Source organism: Sorex fumeus, unplaced genomic scaffold, assembly GCF_029834395.1.
Source record: "Sorex fumeus unplaced genomic scaffold, SorFum_2.1 ptg000037l, whole genome shotgun sequence".
NCBI lineage: Eukaryota > Metazoa > Chordata > Mammalia > Eulipotyphla > Soricidae > Sorex > Sorex fumeus.
Window position 1 is genome coordinate 63,796,831 of NW_026606094.1, and position 27,180 is coordinate 63,824,010.

Consider the following 27,180-nt stretch of genomic DNA (forward strand, 5'->3'; position numbering starts at 1 on the left):
TAAAGCCAGGCCTTGTCGTGTGCTGACATGTCATGCTGACATTTCTGCGTGTACACTCAGCATCCAGGGCAAGGGCTGGCTGGGCCTGAGGAATTGCTGCTGCAACGTTTTTGTTACCTGGCATTGAGTCAGCTGACAGAGTGGCCCAAATAGCTTGACACTCTGTTATCACTGGGTATTATCTAGAGACACTGTACTAACGCACTGCTCAGAGGAGCTTTGGAAATGGAGGCAGCAGGGCCCTGTGCAAGGAGCGAAGAGGCCAGCTTAGCACCCCAGGAAAGGGCTTGAATGGAGCAAGATGCTCCTAGACAAGAACTTGCTGAGCAGAGCATGGGTGGAGCCCTCTGGGCAAACAGGTGGGAGAGATGGGTGGGCAAAGACAAAGGGGGGGAGGGGAGCAGAACCGTAGTACAGCAGGTGGGACACTTACCTGGCACTGGCTGATCCAGACTCCATCCCCAGCACCACATGGGGTCCCCTGGACCCCCACCAGGAGAGATCCCTGAGAACAGATCCAGGACAAACCCCTGAGTACCACTAGGTGTGTGCCCTCAATATATATATATATAATATATATATATATATAATATATATATTCCATTTTGCTTTCCAAGTCAAAATTGTCAATAAACACCCATGATAGCAGGGTCTTCAGATAGATGATGCTGCTGAGAGGAAATGGGGAGCTCCAGAGTGTGAGGCGTGAGGTTTTTTGGCATTAAAGGGAGTTGGAGAAAGATCTGGATGGGGAGGAGCTCAAACTTTTTAGACATGGTGGCCAACTGGCACGTTGGAATGATCCATCATCTTTCAACATGACACAACTCAATAAGTAGTTATGCTGTCTGGGTCACATCAACCTTTTGCAAAGAAATGAATGTATTCCACATGTGGCCCCCTCTCAAATGGAGGACTAATGGTCTGGAGGGCAGATCCCCAACCCTTATGGGAAAAGCGTCCAAGAAGGAAAATATCTTCCCATTGTGTCCAAAGACTGCTGTCTGTGCGTTTGTTTAGGTGCCAGAATGTACAATGCTGACTGTACTAGTATTTCAGGCGTAGTGTTGCTACCCCACACCCACCACGAGACTGTCTGTGTCTCTCCATTGCTGCCTCTGGCTCCTCCAGCCCCTGGCCTCCACTCATTTCCCTAGGCTAGCTCTCAGCATGTCATCACTGGGCATTGTTTATTCCCTTACTCTTGTTTCCTGGTACTGAATAAAGATTGCCTTCTCAAATCTTACTTTTTTAATCCCATTGATTTCCAATTTTTACATTTTATTAATAGCCCGTGCTTTACAATGCTATCATTTTTTTTTCTTTTTTGGGCCACACCCAAACTCAGAGGTTACTCCTGGCTCTGCACTCAGGAATTACTCTTGGCGGTGCTCAGGGGACCATATGGGATGCCGGGGATCGAACCCAGGTCAGCCACGTGCAAGGCAGATGCCCTACCCGCTGTGCTATCACCCCAGCCCCACAAAATTATTCATTTTGGGGTCTTAAACATACTGTGTTCCCGCACCAATCCCACCACCAATATCTTCTTCCCTCCACCAGGATTCCTGGGTCCCTTCCCTTCCACCCTCTCCATCTGCCATTCCCATCTTGCCATGTCATCAGGGACCTTTTTTTCAATTTTGGTTATTGAAGTTTGGATCTCTAGTTCTCAGGGTTGTTGACTCTATGGTTTGGATATTTATTTACATCAATCCTTTATATACCGATGTACTAGGGGCCCCTTGACCCCTGCTCTCCGTGGCTTCTTGTCCATCTTTACTGCCCCCTTTGATTTCTTTCAAGTCTTACTTTAAATTTCTTTAAATTTTACTTTGGGTTTGGGGCTGCACCTATTGGTGTTCAGGGACTAATCCTGGCTCTGTGCTCAGGACTAATCACTGGTAGCACTTGGGCGACCATATGTGGTGATGTGGTGCCAGTGTTTTGAATAGGGTCAGCAGGATCAAGAAAAGCACCTCAACATCTGTACTATATCTCCGGCTCTCCAAATCAAACTTTAAGTTTCTTTTCAAAGTATTAATAGAAGGGTGAAGTAGTAATTTTTTGGTGATAATGAGTTTATCACCATTTCTGCTAATAACATTTAGCATAATTTTTTCTTTGCAATATGTATTAGATTATTCAACATGATTAGAAAGTAGAAATATCACTAGATGCCATAGAAATTCTGTGGGTTGGGGAAAAAAATCATGTCTGAAGAATTTTAAGAAATCAAGACAGTGGGGAAAATGCAACAGATTTTATTTTCTCTTGACTTTGCATGAATCTCATATAGACTTAAATGAAACCTTTATCAAAATTGGTGAAGAAAGGTATATGGAATTATCAATATCCTTTCCTTTTCTTCTGTACACATCAACACAAATAGGCTGTACCCTATCTGAGTTTTACTCTCTGCATGATGATCAAATTGTAGAAAGAAGTGGGCTACATTCCAGGGTTTTTGCTGAGTTTATAGAGAACTTTAAGAATCCTTCCTACTAAGGCTCGAATTTTGTTTAAGCTGCACACTCTTCGGCTAGCATTTTGCTTTCATTAAATGGAACTCTTATAACCCTTCAGTTGTAGTTTTGTAGTTTTCCTGTAGTTCAGAGATTCCCACAGTTATGTGCTTTGCCACCTCCCATTTCAGAATGAAACCATTCAGTGGCTCCCTGGAAATCCCCCTTCCTTAAACAAATCCAACAAAAAGCGCCCCCCGCCCACCCTTGCACCCTCGGAGGCTACTGCATTGACCACTTGGGAACACATTGCTCAAGGTCCTGCACCAGCCCCTGCCTTCCTGTCCCACACGCTGTTAGAGGGGCCGCTGGGTTCTGTTCTGTTTCCTCCAGGCTTCAGTCTTTAATTGCTGCTTTGTTGGGGTGATCTGTCCAAGAGAACCAGGGCAGCGCCCTCTTTTAATGCCTGCAAGCTCACCTAGAAGGTTGTTGGCTTCTGCTGATTGTGCTTTTGAACAGAGACTTGATCAAAGAGTAAATGACCAACAGAATGCATTCGCCCAAGTGACAGAAAAACAGAAACCAGCTTGCAAGTGAGCCAGTGGTGCCAGCATCTCATTATGTAGCACTTGTGACCACACTGTGTATGGACCCCAGTATGGTAACGAGGTGCATTGTTACCACAGTACCAGCCCACTGAGAAGGTCTTCTTATGGCCCAGGTAAAGGAGTAAAGGCCACAGGTGTGAGATCTTTCCACAGGGAAGCGCCCCAAGGCATCTGAGGGGCCTAGATGCCATGACCTCCACCTGTGAGGGACACCAGTCCTTCACTTGGCTGTTTCCCAAGTGGTGACTGTTGTGACAGGAAACTGTGTGTGAAGGGAAGGAAGGAAAAGAGTGAGAATGAGTGACCTTAGATTTTATAGGCAGGACAAAGCTCAGGGAGTGCCATAACTTGCCCACTGTTACAAAACTGAAACCCTAGCACAGTTCCTAACCTGTCCAACCCAGCATTCCTGGCAGCCTCCCAGGTGAGCTTCAGAGAGTCGCTCACATATACACTGCTGTTGGTTTCATGCATTTGTCTGGTTTTTTTTTATTTATTTAGTAAGACAGCCTTTAAATATCTAATGTATTTCCTACTTACATCACACAAGACTGGTTTGGGTGGGGGAATATAGCTCCTGGACTTTCAGAAGCTGAAAAGTCAGGTTTGAAATTATTTTTTAAAAAACCAAGAGAGGAAGGGGTTGGAGTGATAGTACAATGTGTAGAGTATTTGTCTTGTGCACTGCCAACCCGGGTTTGTTTCCTAGCACCCCATATGGTTCCCCGAGCCTGCAGGAGTGATCCCTGAGCGCAGCCGGGAGGGGTGGGCTCCCCACCCACACCCCACTTGTACACACTAAAAGACCAACGGAGGAATGGAAGGGATAGTAGAGCGTGGATAGGGCATTTGCACATGGCTGACCTAAGCTAGATCGTGGCATGTCATAGGTCCCCTGAGCAGTGCCATGTGTGGCCCAGAAAACCCCAAAACAACAGATACCATGTAAATACGGCTTTTTCTGTTGCAATTCTACCTCAGTGAAAGGTGTAAAATCATTTACAGTGTAATAGTTTTGAGAGAAAAACTCTTAAGATGGATGGTGGGCATGTGGCATATATGAAAATTATCCAATTTAAACTTAAGAAAATTGTTTTGCATGGCATTGGTCTACCCACTAACCCCCCCTCCAACACACACACACACACACACACACACACACACACACACACACACACTTCTTTCTTCCTGGAATGCAATATGAACCAGCACCGCCTTGGAAAGGTGTAAGCATCCTCAGGAACACTTAGGACAGTTGAGTTAGATACTGGCTTGGGGTTTGTTATTTCAGCAATGGGGTATTTGCTTCCAGAGGTGGGCGGATGTCTGGGGTGCTTGGGGTGGCTGCCACCACCTGAGAACTGTCAGAGCAAGTCGCTGGCATTTGTTTCTATCCCTCTGTTTACAGTGAGCCAACCAAGGGAGCAGAAATTAAACACTTTGTTCATGCGAGGAAAAAGCAGTTGCGCCTTTGCATCTGATTATGCCTTAGACACCACATTGTTTTCCAATGCGTCTTAGGGGGGTGGGAAACATTGGTTTTATAACCATTCAGTCCTGACCCTTGGCTTGATTTTATTTTCGCCTCCGCCACGATTGGCTGCTCAATGGCTGCTGAACAGGACCCACTGGTTTTCATTAAGGGGCCAAATGTAGCAGGAATGATGCTCTTTAGGGGTGTCTTTAAAAGTGAAAAACACAGCGTTGAGTCTCCCTCACTGCTGCAGCCCAGCAGCCGGCTCCCTGCTGCCCCCCCACCCCCAAAGAAAACTGTAGATAAATGAATGGCAGAATAAATAATTTATGCTAATGAAATTACTGCAATTAGTAGTTCTACAATGACCCTTTTAAAAGCCACAGCTGTTAATGTCAGGAAGTGCTGTCACTACTGACCTTATCATAAGAGAAAGTGACAAATTGAGAATGCAGGGAAGACCAGTCATCAAAGAGGTCTGTTCTGGAACGATTAGAGTTTTCTGAAAAACAGTGTGAATTACAACCAGCTGCTCCCTGGCTCCGCGAGTCTCCCATGCTGTGCCATTTTGTTAAGCCCGATAACAATAGTTATTTTGCCCCATTGAGACAAGTTGTCTCGGGCCACTTCCAGCTCTACCGGAAACCACTTCTTCCAATGCGGATTTACAAATGAAACTGTTCTTAAAGAGCTTTTCAGGGCAGCCGAGGAGACTCCTCATAGGGATCATGGTTGGGCAGAGGCCAGGGTTTGTTTTTTTCTCCCTTTCTTTCTCTTTCCCTTTCTTTCTTCCTGTAAGGAGGTTGCCCTTGGCTAGGGCAAGTATTTATCTCTATTGTAGAACGCTATGAGTGCACTTTTAGTTCCCATTAAAACAAGACCGGGCAGGCACAAATTTTTGTAGTATTTCTACCGCTGTCAGACTCTCTTAAAAATAAAATCCCCAGGGGATGTGGTTTATGACAGAGCTCATATAACTTTCACATGCGTTTATATTTCCAAACCCACTATTTGGGAGTATACTTGGGTCTCAGGTCTGCAGACTTGGAAGGATGTTTGAGATGTGAGGCACTCAATGCTTAACTTTTGCCTTAAAAGTATTGTTTGAGGTCGATTTTTCATATGCAGAGCAATCCAGAAATACACGTTTCAAGCTCACTCTGGATATTTCCCTGCCACTGGGAAGCTCTGGAACGGCTGTTTTTGTGCAGTGAGAGTTGGCTTGTTTCTCCTCACACCCAGGTGTAATATTAATGGTACAGGTTCGAAGTGTTTAACTGCTCCACCAGCCACTTGTGTGCAATTTTCCCAAAGACATCAGAGCATTATTGACAACATTTTGGTAAATTATGTGTGACTTTCCTTAGAGTTGGTGTAGCTCATTTAATTCATATTAATTGATTTTTAGGCTTCCCTTGATTAATTGAACCTGGTTCATCTTGTACAGATTGCAATAAATAATCATTAAAATGAGGGAGATGTGACTCCACAAATTAAAAAGTTAACTACTTCAGAAGTCACAGAGGACAAAAAGGAAAGATTATTTAGCAGAGGGTTCTCCAGTACATTTCCAACCAAGAGGTAGCTCTATTCTGGGGAATTTTCTGTTATTGTTATCTGGAGGATTTTTAGTGTTTGGTTTTTGTTTTTGCCTAAGTGACTATGATGCAGATAGCTTCAGAGCAACACTGTGTCATGGTCCTTTCTCAAAGTACTGTGTCACAATTTCTCCTTTTTCTCTTTCCCACCCTTGATAGACACAAATCAACTTGTGAAAAGCATTGCTTGTGCTGTATTTTGGCTTTAGGGCTGGTGTGTAGAGTACATAAAATAACCTTTGTCCTACTTGGCAAAAGAGTTTTCCAAAGCTGAATGCTCCGTTGTCATCTCTCTCCTCCCATACCTCTCTCTTAAAAATTAAATACATTTTACTAGATTCCACTATAGTTTGTTCTAGTGTTTAAGAAAACCAACTGTGTAATAACCTTGTTGATTTTTCTTAAGCGTTGCCTTTGTGTTTTCCCCTGAGAAAACTTCATACAAATTGCAGTGTTTTTCACTTTCAGCCACGAGATAAGGATTCCATTAGCCTTTTCATGGCACATGTTCACATGAGCGTGAATGAAATGAGTGCCAGATATTACCGGAATGAGAGAAGATACAACTATACTACCCCGAAGAGTTTTCTTGGACAAATATCACTGTTTAAGAACCTATTGAGGAAGAAACAGGAGGAGGTCTCCCAGAAGAAAGAGCACCTGGTGAATGGCATCCAGAAGCTAAAAACCACAGCCTCTCAGGTATGGCCAGGATGTGTGACCAACTGCACAAACAAAATCTATGCTTGTTGAATAAAAACAAAATTTCCTTAAGAGGCAACATTTTAGCCCCCAGATATAAAATATACCTGGAGCCTGCCCCAAAGAAATGAGCTGAATACAATATTCAAAATCAGAAAACCTGTCTGGTTAGGGACCGTTGAGAATCTCAAAAGTGTTCTTTGTTAAGAGGATCTGAGGAAAAGAACCTTCAACAGAAACCTTTTGTTTGCAGGGGGCCAGAGTCATAGTCCTGCAGGTAGGGCACTTGCCTTGCACACAGCTGACCTGGGTTTAATTCCTTGCACCCCATTTGGTCCCCTGGACACCACCACGAGTGATCCATGAACTAGGAGTAAGCCCTGAGCATTGCCAGGTATGGCCCAAAAACCTAAATAAACAAATCAAAGAACTCTTAGTTTACAGTCACACCAGAAGTGGGCCTCAGAGAACCAACCCCTGAGTAAGTTTATTGGACATCCTGGCATCCACCAGCCTATGGTCTACCCTTCCTAGAAATGAGCTTCCCTATTTTCTTTCTCCATAACAACCCTTTTTGTGACTGTGCAGAAAACACAGCTGCTCTGAAGACATGCATCCACTATCTTCCAGACTGACAATGTGATGTGAATTCTCTTAACCCCTCTTTCTCTTAACCCCTCACATGTCTCCCCTCTGCTCTTTCTCTTAACCCCTCACATGTCTTTCCTCTCTCTGACCCTGCACTGGCTGTGAAACCAAACCTTCATGGTCACAGCTGGACACTTTCCAGGATTGAGTGATGTAGAGAAGAGTAGCACTGTAGCACTGTAGCACTGTCCTATTGTTAGAATCCTAGGGAGCTATGGAATATTTGCTCGAGCAGGCACCAGTAACAACTCCATTGTGAGATTTGTTGTTATTGTTTTGGCATATTGAATACACCACAGGGAGCTTGTCAGGCTCTGCCGTGCAGGCAAGATACTCCCAGTTGCTTGCCAGGCTCTCCGAGAAGGACAGAGGAATCGAACCCGGGTCAGCCACATGCAAGCCCTACCCACTGTGCTATGACTCCAGCCCAGGGAAGGGTAAATAAGAGATCTTCAAATAATCTGTCCACATTTGACCCTCTTTCTTTTCCCTCTCAAACAATGTCTTTCTTCACTCTTAATTTCCGTTGCAATTTATCTTGCTCTTAATTCCCCTTTTCATCACTCTCCCTTTTTGATTCCATCTCACGTAAATCAAGACGCTCCTTTCTGTCAAGAGTGAATTCTTCATGTCCTGTTGAGTGCAAAGATGAGTGAAGGGCATCTGTATCACAGAATATTTATATTCCTTTGCATGATGTCCCAGATGGAGCCTGTCAACTTTGCCCCAGGAAATGATCATGTTCACGTTCAAACTGAGCTGTTCACATGGGTGAGGGCAAAAATAGGGCCTGTCAGACTTGAGTTTTCTTCCCAGATGATAGAGCTGCAAGTGTGTGATGTATCACTGACCAGCCATTGAACTTTCAGCCCCATATACCTGGGCATGGCTCCCCAGTGGTGATCCCTCGAAGTCTGAGCACTGCTTGAGAGTCCCCATACCAAAAAAATAAAATAAACGCACTTCAGAGGTTAGTGACTATGCCATTCAGGAGATTATGAAGTAGCTGAGTTGAGACAGGGGTTAGAGAGTCACTTGGATATCAAAGAAGCTTTTGGCCCACAGGTGAAACCCAGAAGGGGTTGTGTCAAACCAAGGGGTTATGCTTTGTTCTTTGCACTTTTATTTTTTAAAATTATTTTTTGTTTGTTTTGGGGCCACACCAAGTGATGCTCAGGGCATAGCCCTGCTCTGCACTTAGGGTCATTCCTGGAGAGTTTAGGGAACCATGTGTGGTGCCAGGATCAAACCTTGGTTGGCCATCTGCAAGGCAAGTGCCCTACTCACTGTACTATCTCTCTGCCTCCACCTCCCACCCCCAATCAATTATACTTCCAGAAAATAGATGGCATGAAGAGTTCATTGGCATTATGTGTAAAAGCCACTTTCATGTATTTCCAAGAATCTCACTGGAATTTTCTTGCCAGTGTTTCAATTTGGCTTTTATTGACATAGTTGTCAAATGCCGAATCTTGTGCTGCCTTCTGAAACTTAAAACAACTCAGCTTTAATGGCAGGCAGACAAAAGGAGAGAGGGAAAGAAAGAAGAAAAGTACCTGCCATAGAGGCAGGCTGGGGTTGGGGAATGATGGAAGGGAAACTGGGGACACCGGTGGTGGAAAATGTGCACTGGTGGAGGGAAGGGTGTTGGAATATTGTATGGCTGAAACCTGATCATGAAGAGCTTCAACTGTATATCTCATGGTGATTCAATTAAAATAATAATAATAAGTAAAATAATAATAATAATAATTTAAAAGGCAGATTTGTTCTGTTTTGGAGATGAGTGTGTGGGTACCTTGAAAAGGCTGTGTTCCACAAAAACTGGGTGAGGTTTGCTAGTGAGGGCCAAGCAGGGCTGTGCATGCTGGGACATTTGAGCACTAGTATTCTGGGACTCTGTGTGAAACAGTTGGGCCAGTCTGGGAACTTGTGATCACACAACATTGATTTGCACAAGGCACAAGTGGTTTGCCCCTTGTTGTGGGTATTAGCTGACTGTTACGGAGGTTTATCAGAAAACCACAACAACCATTTCATGTTTGGCGGGAAGAGCTCAGTTCTCTCTGTGAGCATTTTAGTCATAATAAGCAGTTGATTAAGTCGACTGATTAATAGCTCAGGAATTTTGGTATCTTTATGCAGTTGAAGTGGAATGTAGAATTGAGTCACACCCAGCACTGCTCAGGTGCTCAGCAGTGCCCCCTGGAGGTGCTCCCAGGACCGTACGTGGTGCCAGGTTCAGAGTTGCCAGGAGGCAGATGCATTCCATCCTGCACTATCTCTCTTACTACTTGGTATCTTGTTTTGTTTGGAGACCAGAGAGTGCTGGGGCCAACTCCTAGCTCTGTGCTCGGGGAATCTCTCCTGGCAGTGCTCAGGGGACAGAGATTGACCACATGCAAGGAAGGCAAGACCCTTGACCCCTGGACTATCTCACTAGCCCCAACCCTTGGTGTCCTTAACTTGCCTAAAACCTCAGGTGATTTTCTGCTGGTGGATGCAGATCAGGTTATCACCAATATGGCCCTCCTGAGGCCACGGCTGCCATGCACAGGAGCTGCTTCCGGCAGAAAAGCAGGAGGCATAGGTGGGTGGGCTCCGCTGGGTCCTGTCCTTGTGCTTTCCTGACTGCACAGAGGGAGAGGAGAAGAGCAGTGACTCGGCAAAGCGTTTTTCCACCAAACTATCAGAAATAGTCATTTCACTCCTAAGTGAGAATTCAAAAGATGCTGCCCTTTGCATGTGGGATGGAAATCAAGTAGCGGTAGAACTAGATACAAACTGTTAGGGCCCGTGTACTCATTGAATAAAAAAGGGGGCTAGAGTGATAGTACAGTGGGAAAGGCACTCATCTTGCACAGAGCTGACCTAATCCCCAGAAGTACATATGGTCCCCCAGACACCACCAGGAGTGATCCCTGAGTATCACTGGATGTGGCCAAAAAAAATAAATAAATAAAGAACACCCAAAACAAAAGAAAGGAATAAAATGAATGCTATCTGATATTTGTTGTTACCCACATAAGTTACTTCAAAATGATTTTCCCTTCAGGTGGGAGATCTGAAGGCCAGACTTGCCTCTCAAGAAGCTGAGTTACATCTAAGGAATCAGGATGCTGAAGGTCTGATCACAAAGATTGGGCTCCAGACGGACAAAGTGAGCCGGGAAAAGGCCATCGCAGATGCCGAGGAGAGAAAGGTCAGGCTAATTCCACCATTTAGAGTGCTGGGCTATATTTAGCACTAAATAAACCTTTGTAGGTGAACAATTTTGAACAACTTCCTCTCCAGGGAGCATCAAATCTAAAGAATTATTATAGTTACACATGTAACAGCATTTCACACCATGATTACCACTTGACCTTTCTTTACATTATGCATTTTCCCAACCTTTTAGCTCTTTTAATGATATGAAAGAACAATAAATACTGAGCTCATTCAAGCGTATAATGGATGTGGATCTTGAACATCAGGCCTATTTGTAATACAGTAAAGGTCAGGAAGTCACCTCAGAGGTTTCTAAAGGTTTTTAGTTTCTAGGCAAATTGAACAACTCAATTGTTAACAAAGCCCATTCCATCACTTTGCAAGATGGTTTTCAGATTTCGCATTTTAATAATACAACTTAAGTTTATGATTAAATCCTAAGCTAAATTTGTTCTTTTTAAAATTCTGCTGAGGCCCTAGCATTCTGTATTATATTTTACTGTTGGAAACAATTACTTTTAAGATTATAGAGATTCAGCTTTCTTTGTACTCCAGTTTCCGGCAATTCTGAAATAAATACAACCTCCTTTGTCTTCTTCTTTTAGCAAAACTTTAGCTCCAAATGAAAGGAATACATTTTGTATGTGTATAGCTTAGTTTTCAAAAGAAATATCTCAGTAGCTGAATGATTAACAAATATTTGCTTAAAATTTCTGTGAATATGTATGTGTGAGATGAACTCCTTTATTTTAGTCAAAAGGTTATAATTGGGGCTTTGGTAATAAGATATTATAAATTACTAACACTCTCAAGCCTTTGAATCAGTAGCCATTATGTTATTGTCCTGCACTTTATGGTACCAGAAAATATTTAAGCTTTTCCAACGGTGTTGTCTTTTTTACCATAGACTGAGTTTTTCTTTTTGCCTTTTTATTATTCTAATGTGTATTGAACAGATTAGCTTTCAGTTTATACATCTAAACACTTGGAAAGTATGTTGAAAATCAAAACTACACATTTTTGAAGTTGAAGATAAAATACATTTGGCATGTCCAGGGGCATTTTATTGCTAGTTCTGGAATACCACATTTCCATTAGCATTAGCTAAGGCAAAAACACCCTTAAAACGTGCATGGTTCTGTTAAGCACATTGGTTTCACATGTAGCATAATTATCATAGCTAATTCCACCCAAGGGATATTTTTTAGGCATTACACAAATGAGTGATGTTTTAGTAATTATATCATAAATCATCTCTATCCATACCCTTCAAATATCTTAAAACAAAAACGGTCCTCAAAGGGTATTTTTTTGGTATCTAAATTCCTCGGGCAAAATTATGCTCCCAAGGGGAGATGAAAGGCTTTAGCAGATCAGAACTCCCCTGAGTTTTTCAAATGTGAAAAAGATATGCTTTTTTAAAAAAATATCTATCTCATGCCAAGATATAAAAATAGAACCTACAAATATTTTTATTCTATGCGTGAAGCAACATTGAATTGTAAATAGCAACTAAGATCCTGTTTTGGCCTGCCATTGTCACCTGGGACCTAAGTGACATATAAGGTACCCTGTGGGCATTACATTATAAAAGAAAAGACATGAGGCAAGTAGCATGTTATGGGCAGGGTAGAGTTAGTGGTCGGAGCTGAAAATCAAGTATATATGATGGTAGAAGGGACTGTTTCAAAATGCTGTCATAAGTGGAAGATCTATTTGTAAATTAAACCATATGGAGTCAAGGCAATAATCACTGGCCGAGTATGTGTTACAGGCTCACACTTATCAGATCTGGCAGTGTGCTGTAGGGCCACAGAGAAAGTTCAGCAGGGAAGATGCTTGTCGAGCACACAGGCTTCCCAGAGCTTCCAATCACCACCAGAAGTGATCCCCGAGCACAGAGCCAGGAGTATACCCTCAGCACCACTAGGCATAACCTCAAAACCAAAAACCAAAGCCAAAACCAAAAACAATATATTACATTCTCTGCAGGTGTTAGAGGGAACATAGAGATATCCTTTATGATCCTCTAAAATTGGGATCTTAACTCTTAATTAACGAGAAATAAAGATATGTTTCATAAGTTTACATAGCTTACTCTGGCACATTTAAATAACCAAATATTGACAGGGCCAGAGTAATAATACAGTGAGTAGGGTGTTTGCCTTGCACGTGTCTGACCCAGGTTTGATCCCCAGCATCCTATATGGTCCCCTAAGCACCATCAGGAGTAATTCTTGAATGCAGAGCCAGGAGTAACACCTGAAAAGCACCAGGTGTGACTCAAAAAGCTAAACATTAATTAATTAATTAATTAATTAATTAAATATTGGGGATTAAAAACTGCTCTACCATGCATCTGGCCAAGCCAATAAAGAAGTATGTTGAAGTAGTTGCTTCAAATTCTTGAAACAGTTCAGGCCTAACTGAACCTCCAACATCGTCAGTAGTGATTTATATGACACCAACACCATCAGATCTGTGAAACTAGTTTTTCCATCTTTGCTTGATCAGCTCAATTCTTTAAGATCTGCTCTATTCCTTTTTACAGGGCTTTCTCTTCTGTGTGCAGTGCAGCTCTTGTGTGTGGAAATTACCTTCTAAATTGTGCAGCTAAAATAATTTCTCAGGGCACCCTTCAAAATTTCTCTTTTTTAAAGTCTGTATATATTTTCAACCATAGAATTGAACCTTGTTCACCACTGTGCAGGAACACTGGAGCAGAAGAAGTTGCGTATGGCGTTGGCCAAGCCACCCATTTTTATAGCATTTTCATACTCAACTAGCATTGCACTAGCTGAAATGAAAATAATCTGATAATTTGTATTTGCATCTGTGGATATATTTAAGATTCTTCTGTTTTATAAAGATTTGTTCAAGATTGCTTTGTTTCTAAAAATTAGAAGGAATAATAATTCTCCTTTAACCATAAAGCAGTCAGAAAAAGAGTAGTAGCTCAGAAATAGTGCTTAGAAAGAAATTTTCTCTGGGGCTGGAAAGATAGTACAGTGGGAAAGGTGCTTGCTTTGGTCCTCCAGCCCCACCAGGAGTGATTCCTATATCAAAGAAAAAGAAATACTCTGTGGGAATGCTCCCAGTTAAAATTTCATGATCCAGAGTCCAACTTCAAAGTATGCTGTTATCAATGGTGACAAAGAACAGTTTACTATTTCTTTGTATTGTTGTAGGGAAAGATTGGATTAAACCAAAGGTACAAAGTTCTCTTGCACACTCTTCCATTTTCAATAACAGTTTCTCTAACACACAAAAAAAATTTACTGTTCTTAAAGTTTTCATGGTCCATTCCCAGCAGTTTCTATGGTGATGGTTTTTAAGTAATTCTCAATTATCACGCAGTTTTCTTTTTTATATCAATGGTAGCTGGGTGTATTGGCAGGAGATTACATATCTACCCTGAACAGATTATGTTCAAGAAGGTGCAGTACACAGCAAAATAATGGTTAATCAGGAGAAGGGTAATTAGTGCTAATAAAGCTGTAGTAGACAATATAATTTGTTGTGAGCAGTGTTTAATTTTATGGTATAGTTAAACCTGTTCATTCCAAACACATCTGAAGAATTGCACTTTTGTTCCCATTTTCTAGTCCACAATCACCATCCTGGCAGGACCCATGCCACAGCTTTGAAACTCAGATTTCTGCTGAGGTTTCAACGTTCTCTTTCCCTGGTCATTAAACTTTTATAGCTACCGTAACAGAAAAGGGCTAAAAGCTCCCAAGCATCTTAGTATGATTTGAGCTTACCAACATGGCTTTATTATATCCAACTGGATACATTCTTGTCAGAATACTGAGTACCCACTTATGTGTGTCAAAAGGGCCACAGGGCTGTCAAGCAGAGGGTGAACCACAAATGTCATTGTTTAGCGCTAACCTGGCAGCCGTGGGCTCTCAAAGCAGTGAGGAGTCTGTGGGCAAGAACACAGAGAATAGCATAGTAGTTTCAAGCCAGATGAACAAAAAGATGCACATCTTTTCTTAGAAGAGCTGTAACATGGATTTTTGGCAAATATCAGCAAAAATTTGATAGGAAATTCTTTTTGCTTTTTTTGGGTGGGATCACACCGGCATTGCACAGGGGTTATTCCTGGCTTTGCACTCAGGAATCACTCCTGGCAGTGCTCAGGGGACCATATGGGATGCTGGGAATCAAACCTGCGTCAGCTGCGTGCAAGGCAAACGCCCTACCCGCTGTGCTATCATTCCAGCCCCTGATAGAGAATTCTAATAAGAATAATTCATGATCTTGGTGAGCCTGGATTTTCACTTATCCAGGACTCAAAAACGAATAGAAGAATCGTTTTTTTAACTACACCTTGATATGTTTTTAAATACTCTTTTTAAATTTTAAGCACTGAGATTTACGATACTGTCAATGACAGGGTTTCCTGCATATGATATTCCACACCCTCCACCAGTGTTCACTTCCCACCACCATTGTCTCATTATCCCCAAACTCACCCGCACTTCCACCTCCTTCCCTCTACTGTGATGAACTCAGTTCTATAGACCAGGTCTTAGGTTCGTTAGGCAAAGTCTTTCTTGGAGTTGCTTGATACTTTAATCCATTTTGTTGGGATTTGTCACTGTGTATTTTGTGCATGTACAAAGCTTACATATTCACTGTGCCTTCAGGGAAATTAATCTTTCCATAAACTTCCTCTGCTGCTCAAAATATTAACCAACTGTTGAACTTTGGATCCACAGTCAACTTGCATTTTTCAGTGGTGAGATCTACAGTAATCTGTGGATTTGTTTGCTTGTTCTCTCTGATTAGGTGACTGCCATTCAGACTGAAGTGTCCCAGAAACAGAGGGAGTGTGAGGCTGATTTACTCAAGGCAGAGCCTGCGCTGGTGGCTGCCACCGCTGCCCTCAATACGCTCAACAGGGTAAAGACGATCATTTGTTTCTTGGGTTTTCACAAAATATAATATTTAAAGGTTACTAGAGTTTGGATAAGTGAGCTGAGAGTAAAGGCCATGCAAGCAAAGTTTCTTAAAAAGAAAATGTTATAGAGGGCTGGGGCAATAGTATAATAGTAGGCTGCTTGCCTTGCATGCAGCTGACCCAGGTTCAATTCCCAGCAATCCCATATGGTCGTCCAGGCACACCCAGGAGTAGTTTCTGAGTGCAGAGCCTGAGTATTGCCAGAATATGACCCAGAAAACAAAACAAAATAAAAAGCAAAAAAACCAACAAAGAAATGTTATAGATATTAAAGTTGAAGTTGGAAGTTAAGGCACTTGCCTTGCATGCAACTAATCCCACTTTCAAGCAGCAAACCTTAGCGTTCTGCCACATATGTTCCTAACCCCCAAGTATTAAGGTTGAGACAAACCTCTGAGATCATCCTCAAAGTCTGATCTCCCATCCAGGAGATTGTTTACCCCTCCTCAAAAGTCAGTCTCCTTTCCAGCATGTCCTAGGATCCAATTTGAGTAGACCCAAAGTACAATGAGGGGCTGGAGAGATAGTACAGCAGACAAAATATTTACCTTGCAAGCAGCCACCTGGGTTCAATCCTCAGCACCCAATATGATTCCCTGATCCTGACAGGACTGATCCTTGAACACAGAGTCAGGAGTAATCCCTGAGCACAGCTAACAGCTGGTTGTTAAACTCTACCCCCACCCCATATACCCCCCCCACACACACCATACCACTTATCTAAACTAATAATAATAAAGTGCAATGAAAGGCAATTCTATGTTTAGCTATTGAATCCAGTTGTTTTATTATGATCCATTTTTTGAAATAATGTGTTAATTTTAAGACCATCATTTATTCTGGAGTATAAAAGGTTGCACTGATGAGAACTCTTCAAAGAAAGACAAGAAGGCCTGGCAGCTGTCACCTAAGTTTGTCACCTATAATTTTTCTGCATTTACACCTTTAGGATTGTGTTTTTCTGTGGGGGGCTCCTTGGGGGCGGGACATAGGGAAAGAGTCAGTGGTGTTCAGGGCTTACTCCTGGCTCTGTGCTCTGCCAGTGGTCAAGGACTATATGTGGTACCAGGGATCAAGCGGTTGACCCCAAGCAAGGCAAATGCCCTAATCTTGGTACAATTTCTCTGTTCCATTAAATTCATATCCTTAGTAAAACCTCATTAAACATTCTCATTTTTATAAGAGAAATGGTGATGGTATTTTAATACCGAAAGGCACTGGTAGAAAAATCAACTTCTCCTTGATGTTATTTCACAAGCCTATGGCTAGTCTTGTACTGATGTTCCTCTGGGTAGAACTCCAAAAAGTCACCTTCCTAAGGTGATTAAAATCCGAAAGATAAAGAATCTAGACTTTTACTGCTCTCCAAAAATATATTCAATCCACAGAGCCCAAGAGATAGTACAGAGGTTAAGGCACTTGCCTTACATGTGCCTCATCCCAATCCAATCCCCGATTCTCTGTTTGGACCCCTGAGCACTGTCAGAAGTTAGCCCTGAGCACCACTACGTTTTTCCTAAACCCAGTCCCCACCCCTCAAGTATATATTCCACTTTCCTAAAAACTTTTGTTTGTGACTAAAGAGTCATTACTTTATTGGTTCAAGTATTGGATATAGGTTTATAGTCTATTATAACATGAGAAAATGTTTCTATTGCTATATTAGGTGAATAAAGCAGATTCTGAAAAAAATGCAAAACTATCCTTTTTTGTCTTGCTAGGCACACAAAAATTGTGTGCCAGTCCTTTGAATGATCTCCCTGGCCTTTTAAGACTACCTTTCTTGTCTAAGAGGATGGAAACTGTAAAAAAATAAATAAATAATAGTAAAACGTTGGGAAAACTTAAGACAACAAAAACTTCATATCTCTAAATAGTAGAGTTTTACATTTTTCCTTTCCCAGCAGTGGCACATAAATATTCTTATTTGTCCTTCTCTGTATCCGCAACTTTTTCTCTGAATATAGTATCATTTACTAAAACAAAGCGAACTAATGTCACAAATACAAAACTGTGTGTGTTTATTAATAAGGAAAGAATCTTGGTGCTAACCAACTCTCAGTATCATTAGTATAAAGTCTTTGCTTTGGTTCTTCCTTTCATACCTTTCCCATTCTTTGCATTCACTTCCTAAACTAGCTGGCAGTTTTATAGTAGTGCAGAATCAGGTTCAACATGTGATAGATTCATACATACAATATGTATTAGGTAGTTATAAAGTAAGGCAGGAAGTCCTGTAAGTGTTTAAACCATGTGTCAAAAAACTACATGTACTTCTTTTAGTTGCTAACCCTTGCCTCCTACTTGTCCTGATATTTGAAATTTATACCATTAGTACCATATATGTGGTGGATAAATCAAGGTTATGGCTATATCAGGTTAGGAGTTGAACCAAAACCTCCTGGGCATATTCCTAGTTGAGAGCCATGGTAATAGAATATGGGAGCTGTTTTTTGTACACATAAAGCAGAAGAGCAAAATGACAAGACACTCAACAAGGACCTGTGTATCTGGGAAGACTGCACCAAAATGAAGATTACCATGTAGGTGGGAGCAATCAATCCCGTAACTACTTGAACGCTTATATTTTGGAATCCCCTGGGCTCTGCTAGCCAGGCTCTGCAGGACATTTTAGGAAATTGGCAGTTTTTCCCAGGGACGAGCCAGACAGTGATGTTGCACGAAGATCTGGGGAGTGCCAACCAGAACTGGCTTCTGTAGATCACAATGTGGAACTTCTGGGTGAACAAAAATGGACAGGAACAACAGGGCTTGAGAGCCAAGGACACCGATGAGCTGCTTGGCCCCTGATCTTGGGTATTCATCTGCTTTCCTTCAGGTCAATCTCTCCGAGCTGAAAGCCTTCCCCAACCCACCCAACGCAGTCACCAACGTCACTGCGGCTGTGATGGTCCTCCTCGCACCCCGCGGCAGAGTGCCCAAAGACCGAAGCTGGAAAGCAGCTAAAGTCTTCATGGGAAAGGTATCTAGACATGCTGGCAAGACACGTACACAAACCATTTCAGTACTGTTCCCAATACTGGGGTGACACTTAGCAACCCAAACATCTTCCGTGCAAAAGAAATCTTCACATTTCCCAGGGAGTGTCATTTGCTCTTTGTTCTCTACACTTAAAATTTTTTATTTGCCAAGTTGGAGATTAGATTGGGGTTATAGCCTATCGAAGTCACCAGCAGCAGCAGTTAGAAGATTGCTAATTATTTGCAAAATTATGAAAGCAGTTAAGTGTGGGAGGGAGAAAATTACATGGATTTCTTATGCTGGAAAAATGTTACTAATGTACAGGAAGGTGAAGCAAGGGGGCTTTATGGTATGTAGTTTTCTCTCTCCTTCCTGCCTTTCTTTTCTTCCAAATGGGAATGCCTCCTGCGAGGGACTGAATATTCGACCCTGGGATAGAAGAGGTTTTAAAAGTGTCCATTGCTAATTCTAACTTCACACTCTAAAGCCTGAAAAAGTCAAACAGTAGGATAAGTGTAGCTTGCCAATTTTGCCTTTGTTATGTGAGTCCTAAAAGCTGATTTTAACTTTTGATCTTGGAATTTTCTCTGCAGCCAAAATGGGTTCATTGCAATATGTCTTTTTGCTCCATAGGTTGATGATTTTTTGCAAGCTTTAATTAACTATGACAAAGAGCACATTCCAGAAAACTGTCTGAAAGTGGTGAATGAACAGTATTTGAAAGATCCGGAGTTCAATCCAAACCTGATACGGACCAAGTCTTTTGCAGCCGCTGGTCTCTGTGCCTGGGTCATCAACATCATTAAATTCTATGAGGTACCGGTTGTGACCTGATGGTTCATGAGCATCGCTCACAAAAGGACCATAAACCACTGCTTTCTAGGCCAGCAAAAATGATAATTATAATAGTAATAATAATAATAATTTGACATTTAATTTTATGAATATGATAGAAATTCTAAGAGTGAGTCATGAAAGTCCACGAGATTAAACAAATTTATAGAGGAAGATATTTGAAATGTGGGAAACAATCTTTTTTTTTTGTTTTTTTGAGGGGAGGGAGATTAGCTAGTTTAGAAGAAATAGCAGCAATTAATATGATTAGATATAAATTTGTGGTGTCGATGAATTATATTTTTTACATTAGAACATTAATTTCAGGTCCAGAAAATAGTACAGTGGGCAGGTTACCTGCCTTGCACACAGTCAAATTGGGTTTAATTCCCAACATTCTGTAAGGTCTCACAAACACTGCTAAGAGTGACCTCTGAGCTCAGAGACAGGAGTAAGCCCTTCAAACTGCTAGATGTGATCCCCCAAACCCCCAAATTGTATACACATGTATATTAATGTCATGTTGACTTGAAAATACTCTGTGAAATAGTTTTTGCTTCCAAAGCAAAACTTGCAGCTGAGGACCAGAGAGAGCTCAGGGGGCTGAGGGCACACTCAGCACCACCGAGCCCCTCAAGGCCCAGCTGTTTTGTTGATTTTATGGTCATATCTGAAGTTTGTACTTTCAGTCAGTTCAGATATAGGCCATCCTTTTATTTACTCATCTGATTCTCAAATACTTACTGTACCAATACTATGTTTAAGTACTTTTCAGAGAACTGGGTATAAAAAAGCAACCGTTAACATAGCCCTTGGATCTGAATAACAGTTTTATTTTTTTACATCTCTTGTTCCAATCAGAGACAAATTACCCCTCCCCCCAACCTGCCCCCCCCCCGCCCCCCCGCACCTACTGAATTCTCAAATTGGCCTTTTGAACAGCACATACTTAAAGTCACCAGGAAGTTAGAGAAGGAAGTGAAAATGTGATCAACATTATGTGAGGGGAGTCTCTTTTTCCTTTCTGGGTGCAGAAAATTTTTTCATACTTATTTTGTACCTTAAAGGCCAACTTGATCGTAACTTTAGCTACAATTCCTGCACACTGTAATCTCTAGAAATAAGAGGATTTCAAATTTAATGAAGAACTAATTTTAGAATATGTGTTTGACCTATATAACATTTAATGCGAGTACTTATAATTCCATTTATTCAAGATAGAATAGATGAGTAAATAATGGACTACTACAAAGAACTTGCAAGACTGTGGATGTTTGCCCTGCCATTGGATGCTATCCCTTTTTCTAAGAAACAAAGAACAAACTGCTAGATGAATTAGACGTTTAAATCATAATTTAATTGCTGGAAAGCAAAGATAGGGCTGATTGGTTATGTGTCCTCATAGCATCATCCTTACCTGTTGAGTTCAACCCTGTCTGGATTTTCAGGTGTACTGTGACGTGGAGCCCAAACGGCAGGCGTTAGCCCAAGCAAACTTAGACTTGGCCACAGCCACTGAAAAACTAGAGGTGATCAGGAAAAAACTTGAGGTGAGTGCAATCTATAAAACTAAAGGAGGCTCAGAGAGTTTGGGTAAAGAGTTACTCACTCCCACCCTCTTTGAAGCTCAACCTTAGGATTCTGCCTTTACATCTGAGCACTGCTAAACAGAAAGGAGCTCAGTTGTTCCTGAGTGTCTTAATTCATATGCTCATTCAGATGTTCCTTCTCTGCTGTGGTAGACTCTTATACTGCAAAGGTGGAAATGTTCAGTATTTCTTTCTTCCCTTAAACAACTTTCATGGCTCAGTAGTAAAAGTCAGACACTAGCATATAGTGATTCTGGAACCAGACTGCTTAGCTCGTTATCTTGGCACTTCTCTTTACAGTATCACTCTGCACTGGTTACTGTGCCTTCATGAGCCTCTACTTTCTCAGCTGTGAGATAAGCATTTAATTTAATTATTTTTTTGTTTGTTAAGGGACCATAGTTGGCAGTGCTCAGGGTTCACTTCTGCCTCTGTACTCAGGGATCACTCCTGGTGGTACTTGGGAGACCATATGGAGTGCTGGGGTTTGAACCCTAGTCAACCACTGCAAAGCTAACACCTTACCCATGGTACTATCACTCCATCTCTGAAAACATTTGTTTCATTTCCCTTGAGGGAATTGCTGTTTTAAGATTATTGTAGTATTTTTGTTTTAATTAAAAATATATATAGCTCACAAGTTCACCTGAACTCTTCTGCAGGATCTGGATCGAAATCTCAGCAAACTCACGGCTTCTTTTGAAAAAGCAACTGCTGAGAAAGTGCGGTGTCAAGAAGAGGTGAACCAGAGCCACACCACCATTGAGTTGGCCAACAGGCTTGTGAAGGAACTGGAGGCAAGTTGGCCTTTTACACCAGGTTGTTTTCTCCTTATGCTGTCATCAGATGTTGTCAGTGCAGCTAAATAAACACAGAATCAAAGCAAAGGGGAATAAGTAACAGAATGGGAGTCAAACACCCAAGAATAGTTGAGATAAGTACCAGGAGGTCTGCTCCAGGGCTTGGAAACCGGCAGCACATGCTGGAGGGAAAGGCAGCTCTGATAGAGAAGGAAATACCAAGTAAAGGATGTTTGAGGACTCGCTCGGGATGTGAAATGTGTGCCGAAAGTAGACTATAGATTAAATACGATGACTATTCAATTCATCTATAGCAAACTACAACACCCTAAAGGAAAGAGAGAGCAAAAGGGAATGTTCTGCCACAGAGGCGGGGTGGGGTGGGGGGGGGAGTGGGAGGGCTACTTAGATCATTGGTGGTAGAGAATGGGCACTGGTGGAGGGATGGGTACTCGATCATTGTATAATTGAAACCCAAGTACGAAAGCTTATAAGTCTACAACTCTACCTCATGGTGTTTCACTAATAGTAAGTAAGTAAAGTAAGTAAAGGCCCTCCCATTGATCTTCGATTTGCTCGAGCGGGCCCAGTAACGTCTCCATTGGAGACTTTGTTGTTACTGTGATTGGCATATCGAATACGTCACGGGGAGCTTGCCAGGCTCTGCCGTGAGGGCGAGATACTCTCGGTAGCTTGCCAGGCTCTCCGAGAGGGGCGGAGGAATCGAACTCGGGTCGGCCATGTTGGCTTGTCAGGATGGCCGAGCGGTCTAAGGCGCTGTGTTTCACTAATAAAAACAAATAAATAAAATAAAATTAGACAATACCCCCCCCAAAAAAAGCAAAGGGAAATATTTCATTATCATTCCTACTTTGTTCTAACAACAAAAGAAAAAAGCGAATGAGTCTATGTTTCTTGTCTTTTGTTTTTTCACCCCATAGCCATAAATTTTGTAGGAGTTCATTTTGCTTGGGAGCCACATCCAGTGGCCACATCCTTGAGCCACACACTCAAGGATCCTAGTGGTGCTCAGGGAATTGTACTTTTCCAGTCTGGCAGGTGCATGCAAGGCAAGCACCCTACCCACTCAACTCTCTCTAGAGCTGAATATATAGTTGGCTGAGCATATGTTATGAACTCAGGACAACTGCTGGATATGCTGTGACATTAAACTCTGGTCTCATTTTTTTTTAAAAATAGGGGCCACTCTCAACAGAGCTTTTAGGTCCTAGGGTCATTCCCAGCCTTGCTTAGCCCAGTAGTATTGGCCTGGCAGTTTGGTGCTCAGACCCAGCAATGGTTATGGGCCTCCAGATGGGAGTTTATGTGGTGCTGGGATTTAACTTAAGGTTTTGTGAAGACAAGGCATGTGCTTTTCTGCTTGAGCTATCGTCCCTGGCCTGATACTTTTACCAGGTATTTGCAATTAAATTCTACCCACAGAATATTCCTTCAATCTAAACTTCCTTGTTTTACTGTTTTTTGAGATAGATTTTCTTGGTGACTGGCATGCTGGAGTTAATATTTAATAATTCTTGTTCACCTCTTTCTGTTTGAACATGAGTGGTAGAAAAAGATATAGCCTTTGACAATCTGCAAGTGTCCAGTTTTATTTGTTCACTGTGCAATGCATTAATATATGGAATATTATTCAACTGTACAAAGAATTGAAGCATTGATATGTACTACAACATGAATAGATCTGACGCATATACTGAATGAAGGAGGACTGGTACAAAGGACTCCATAGTACATGATTACATGCATTTAAAATGTCTAAAATCGGCATATCTATAGAAATAAAGTTTAACTTTATTTATATCCAGGTCAGGAGCTCAACAGGTGATGAGCACTTTTTACATTGTTTATGGTTACAGAGATTCTCTTGTGTGTACAGAATTAAGTTCTAAACTTAGTGGGCATGCTTTTACAAATCTGTGAATACATTAACGTTTTGTGTTTTTTGTTTTTTTGTGTCACTCCTGGCAATACACAGGGGTTACTGAGGAATTCCTGGCTCTGCATTCAGGAATTACTCCTGGCAGTGCTCGGGGTACCATATGGGATGCCAGGGTTTGAACCCAGGTCAGTTGCATGCAAGGCAAATGTTCTACCTGTTGTACTATTGCTCCAGCCCCGTTTTGTACTCTTAAAGGGTGAATTCCATAGTATGTAAATCAGATCTCAATAAGGCAGTTATTTTAATTTTTTATTTAATTTTTGTTTGGGGCCATACCAGATTGTGCTCAGGGCTTACCCCTGGCTCTGTGCTCAGAGATCACTTCTGGCAGTGCTAGGTGCCAGGGATTAAGCTGGGGTCAACTGCTTATAAGGCAAACATCTTAACCTCTTACTATCTCTCAAGCCCCAAGGTAATTATATTTAAATGCAAGCTAAAAGCTTATGCTTAAAATTCACTATAAAAATGCATTTAGTTGAAGGAAATAATTTCATGACTTAAAAGGGAGTTTACTTTTCACATATTATAAAAGTTCCAGGGGTGGATCATTATCCATGTTAACTTCTGTTATTAGTGATCAGATAGACAAATTCTGTGCCTCTCTGCTTCTTCATACTTAGCATGTGGTCCTTGATTCTTAGTATTTATCACACCATCACAAATGGCTGCTATACATTATAAGTAAAGCATGAAGTGTAATGTCAGTCTGCTGTATTTTTTCCCTTCCTATGGAAATTGCTGTTTTCCTGGAAACCCTGATGGTGAATTGCCACAGATCTTTCAGGGAGAATAGGGTTATGACACTGAGCACCATAGAGGGCCCAAAGAGTGGGAAGAAGAATGATCAGAGTTGACTAAGCCAGTCTCAGACTATCTCATCATGAGAATGGATACATTATCACTCAATCAGATTTGTAATCACCAGGAAGGGGGAACTGTAAGTTAGGAGAGTACTGGGCTGAGCCATACCCTAGTTTCTTATTGTTACAACAGACTTTAAAACTCTGATTTAAACTTATTGCCAGTGTAAACCCATCATCCCTCTGAAACTCACAATTCATGATGCATCAACGTGTCGTTAATTTTGCAAAATTCCTTCTAGCTCATCTCACTGAGTGCAGATCTCTTCCAGTTGTCATATACAGACTCTGGAGTCATCCTCAATCTGCTTTCTTTCTCCTTACTCCTATCCAGTCTATTCATATACAAGATTGCCCCTGTATTTAGTCTGTATACTCTGTGGCTCTCCATTGAAAATCCATTTTGAATCATGGCATTCCCACCACCTTTACTTCACCACTTGCATCTCTACCCTGGACAACCTCTCCAGCTTCCACCATTATCCTCTTAAAGCCCACTCCTTTCACTGTGGCTAAAGGATGTTTCAAAATATGAAGTTCATTCATGCCAGTGCTCTCAGAATTCCCCAAGAACTAATTGTCCAGTTCAAGGTCATTGCCAAAGGCCCCACCAGGCCCACTAAACCATAGATGACCAGCTCATGACCGCCTCTATTCTCACTTCTGCCACCTTATCTCTTGATCTGTCTTTACTGGCCTTCTTGCCCTTCTCCATCCTACATTCTTCACCCTGTGGTCTTTGCCACATGACTTTCCCATTCCCCAATAACCCCATCGGGGACTCCCTTACTTCTTTCAGCTCTCTGCTAACAGTTCTCCTTATCACCTAGTTATCTGTCTTCTGAAGTAAGCATGCATCCCTCCTGCACCTCATCCAAACACACAAGCACACATGTATGCACACACATACACACCCCCACCCCTGCTCACTACTTTCCACTTAACTCTGCTTTGTTGTTTTTCATATTTTATCACCACATAGCTTTCACTTATATATATATGTAATGAATACATATGTGGTGTTTGGGCTTTTATTTCTAAATAGAATATTAAGTCTTCAAGAACAGGAAATTCATGCTTGATCACAGAACCCATTGTAGCATGTCTTGGGTCTCAATAGATATTTGTTGTATGAATAAGTGTGTTATTTGGGAGCCTCCTGTGAAGCAAAAAATTCTGGAGCCTTTTGGATGCTCATACTTCTCAGGACAGTTGAGAAATCCCACCACTGTCAGTGAAGTTTACAACATCTCTCAGTTTGAGTAGTAGTTAGGCCGTTTGAAGGAGTCACCATTGGTGACAGACTTGAGGAAAAGAAAAAGTGGAATCCAATGAGACTGTTTCCCAGAGGTACTTATAAAATATCTGAAAGTCTCCTCACGGGAAAAACACGCTCCAGCCTGCGTCTGTAATACGGTGCACTATCTTCCCAAGACTTCATTTAGGTCACGTTGATTTAGACAGCAAAGCAGGTAAAGGATGGAAAATGTTAACTAAAAATATATGTGTGTATGGATGGATACATATGTATATGCATACATACATTCTTAAAGGATTAATTAAGAATGTCAGACCTTTTCCTTTAAGGACAAATTATTTCTGACTAGAATACGAGACAGTTAACTTCTGAAAAGCATCAAGACTGATGATTTTGTCTATATAGCATTGACCTGGAAGCTCAGCCATTCAGACTAATAAATCAGGCAATTTATATTTAATCATTAACTAACTCCTGAGCTGAACAGCTGTTCAAAATTAGAAATGGGTCACCCCAGCCAGGATGACATTACAGGCAATCTATAATGCATTAGAATAAAATTATAGTGATTTTTAACTGTCTAGAAATTTATTACAGGACATGTTCCAACTCCTAAACCCTTGTTAGACAGTGTCAGTAATGATTTATGTTGCGTGGGTGATAGTGAAATTATTGACGCTTTCAATGGCCAATAAGTCTATGTTTAGTAAATCTTCAAATTTCAAAGCTATTTTGGAGAATGAGGTGGGTGCACTTTATTGTATATTATTTACCAACCAAAGACAACAAGGATGGCGGGAGGGCAGGTGAGAGATTCCTCTTCAAAATTAATGGATATATTGTCTGTAGCTGAGGAGGCCAAGGAATGAATTCTGCAAAGAAGACTAAAGAATTGACATTCTTTAGTGTTTAATTATATAACTAACTTGTAGTGATCTTTATCAAGCAAAGAAAGGAAACTGTATGAAAATCACTTTGATAACCATTTCATCTGCTAATTTCATTTTCTCAGTGTTGTGGGTATATGATGACTTGCAGGGAACTGAGATTCCAGACTATTCTGACATATATCATTTTTATTTTCTGTCCTCTGGCTCCTTTTATAAAAGCTAAATTCCTGCCCTACCAGTTAATGCGTGGGGGGGGGGGGGGGGGCTTTGATTTTATTATCAAATTGCTAGTTTTTAAAACTCCAGTCCCATTAATTTGCATGATTTTGAAAT

The 27,180-nt window shown here is 41.5% G+C and overlaps 1 protein-coding gene across 1 annotated transcript in view; it reads left to right on the top strand.

The window, feature by feature from the left end:
- Positions 1-27,180, top strand: part of DNAH11 (dynein axonemal heavy chain 11) — a 331,353-nt gene that overhangs the window by 226,354 nt on the left and 77,819 nt on the right. Inside the window, exons 53-59 of the mRNA XM_056118695.1 lie at positions 6,614-6,847; positions 10,551-10,697; positions 15,503-15,616; positions 18,514-18,657; positions 19,290-19,472; positions 20,939-21,040; positions 21,742-21,876. Coding sequence (XP_055974670.1) covers positions 6,614-6,847; positions 10,551-10,697; positions 15,503-15,616; positions 18,514-18,657; positions 19,290-19,472; positions 20,939-21,040; positions 21,742-21,876 — 1,059 coding nt within the window. The remainder of the gene's footprint in view (positions 1-6,613; positions 6,848-10,550; positions 10,698-15,502; positions 15,617-18,513; positions 18,658-19,289; positions 19,473-20,938; positions 21,041-21,741; positions 21,877-27,180) is intronic.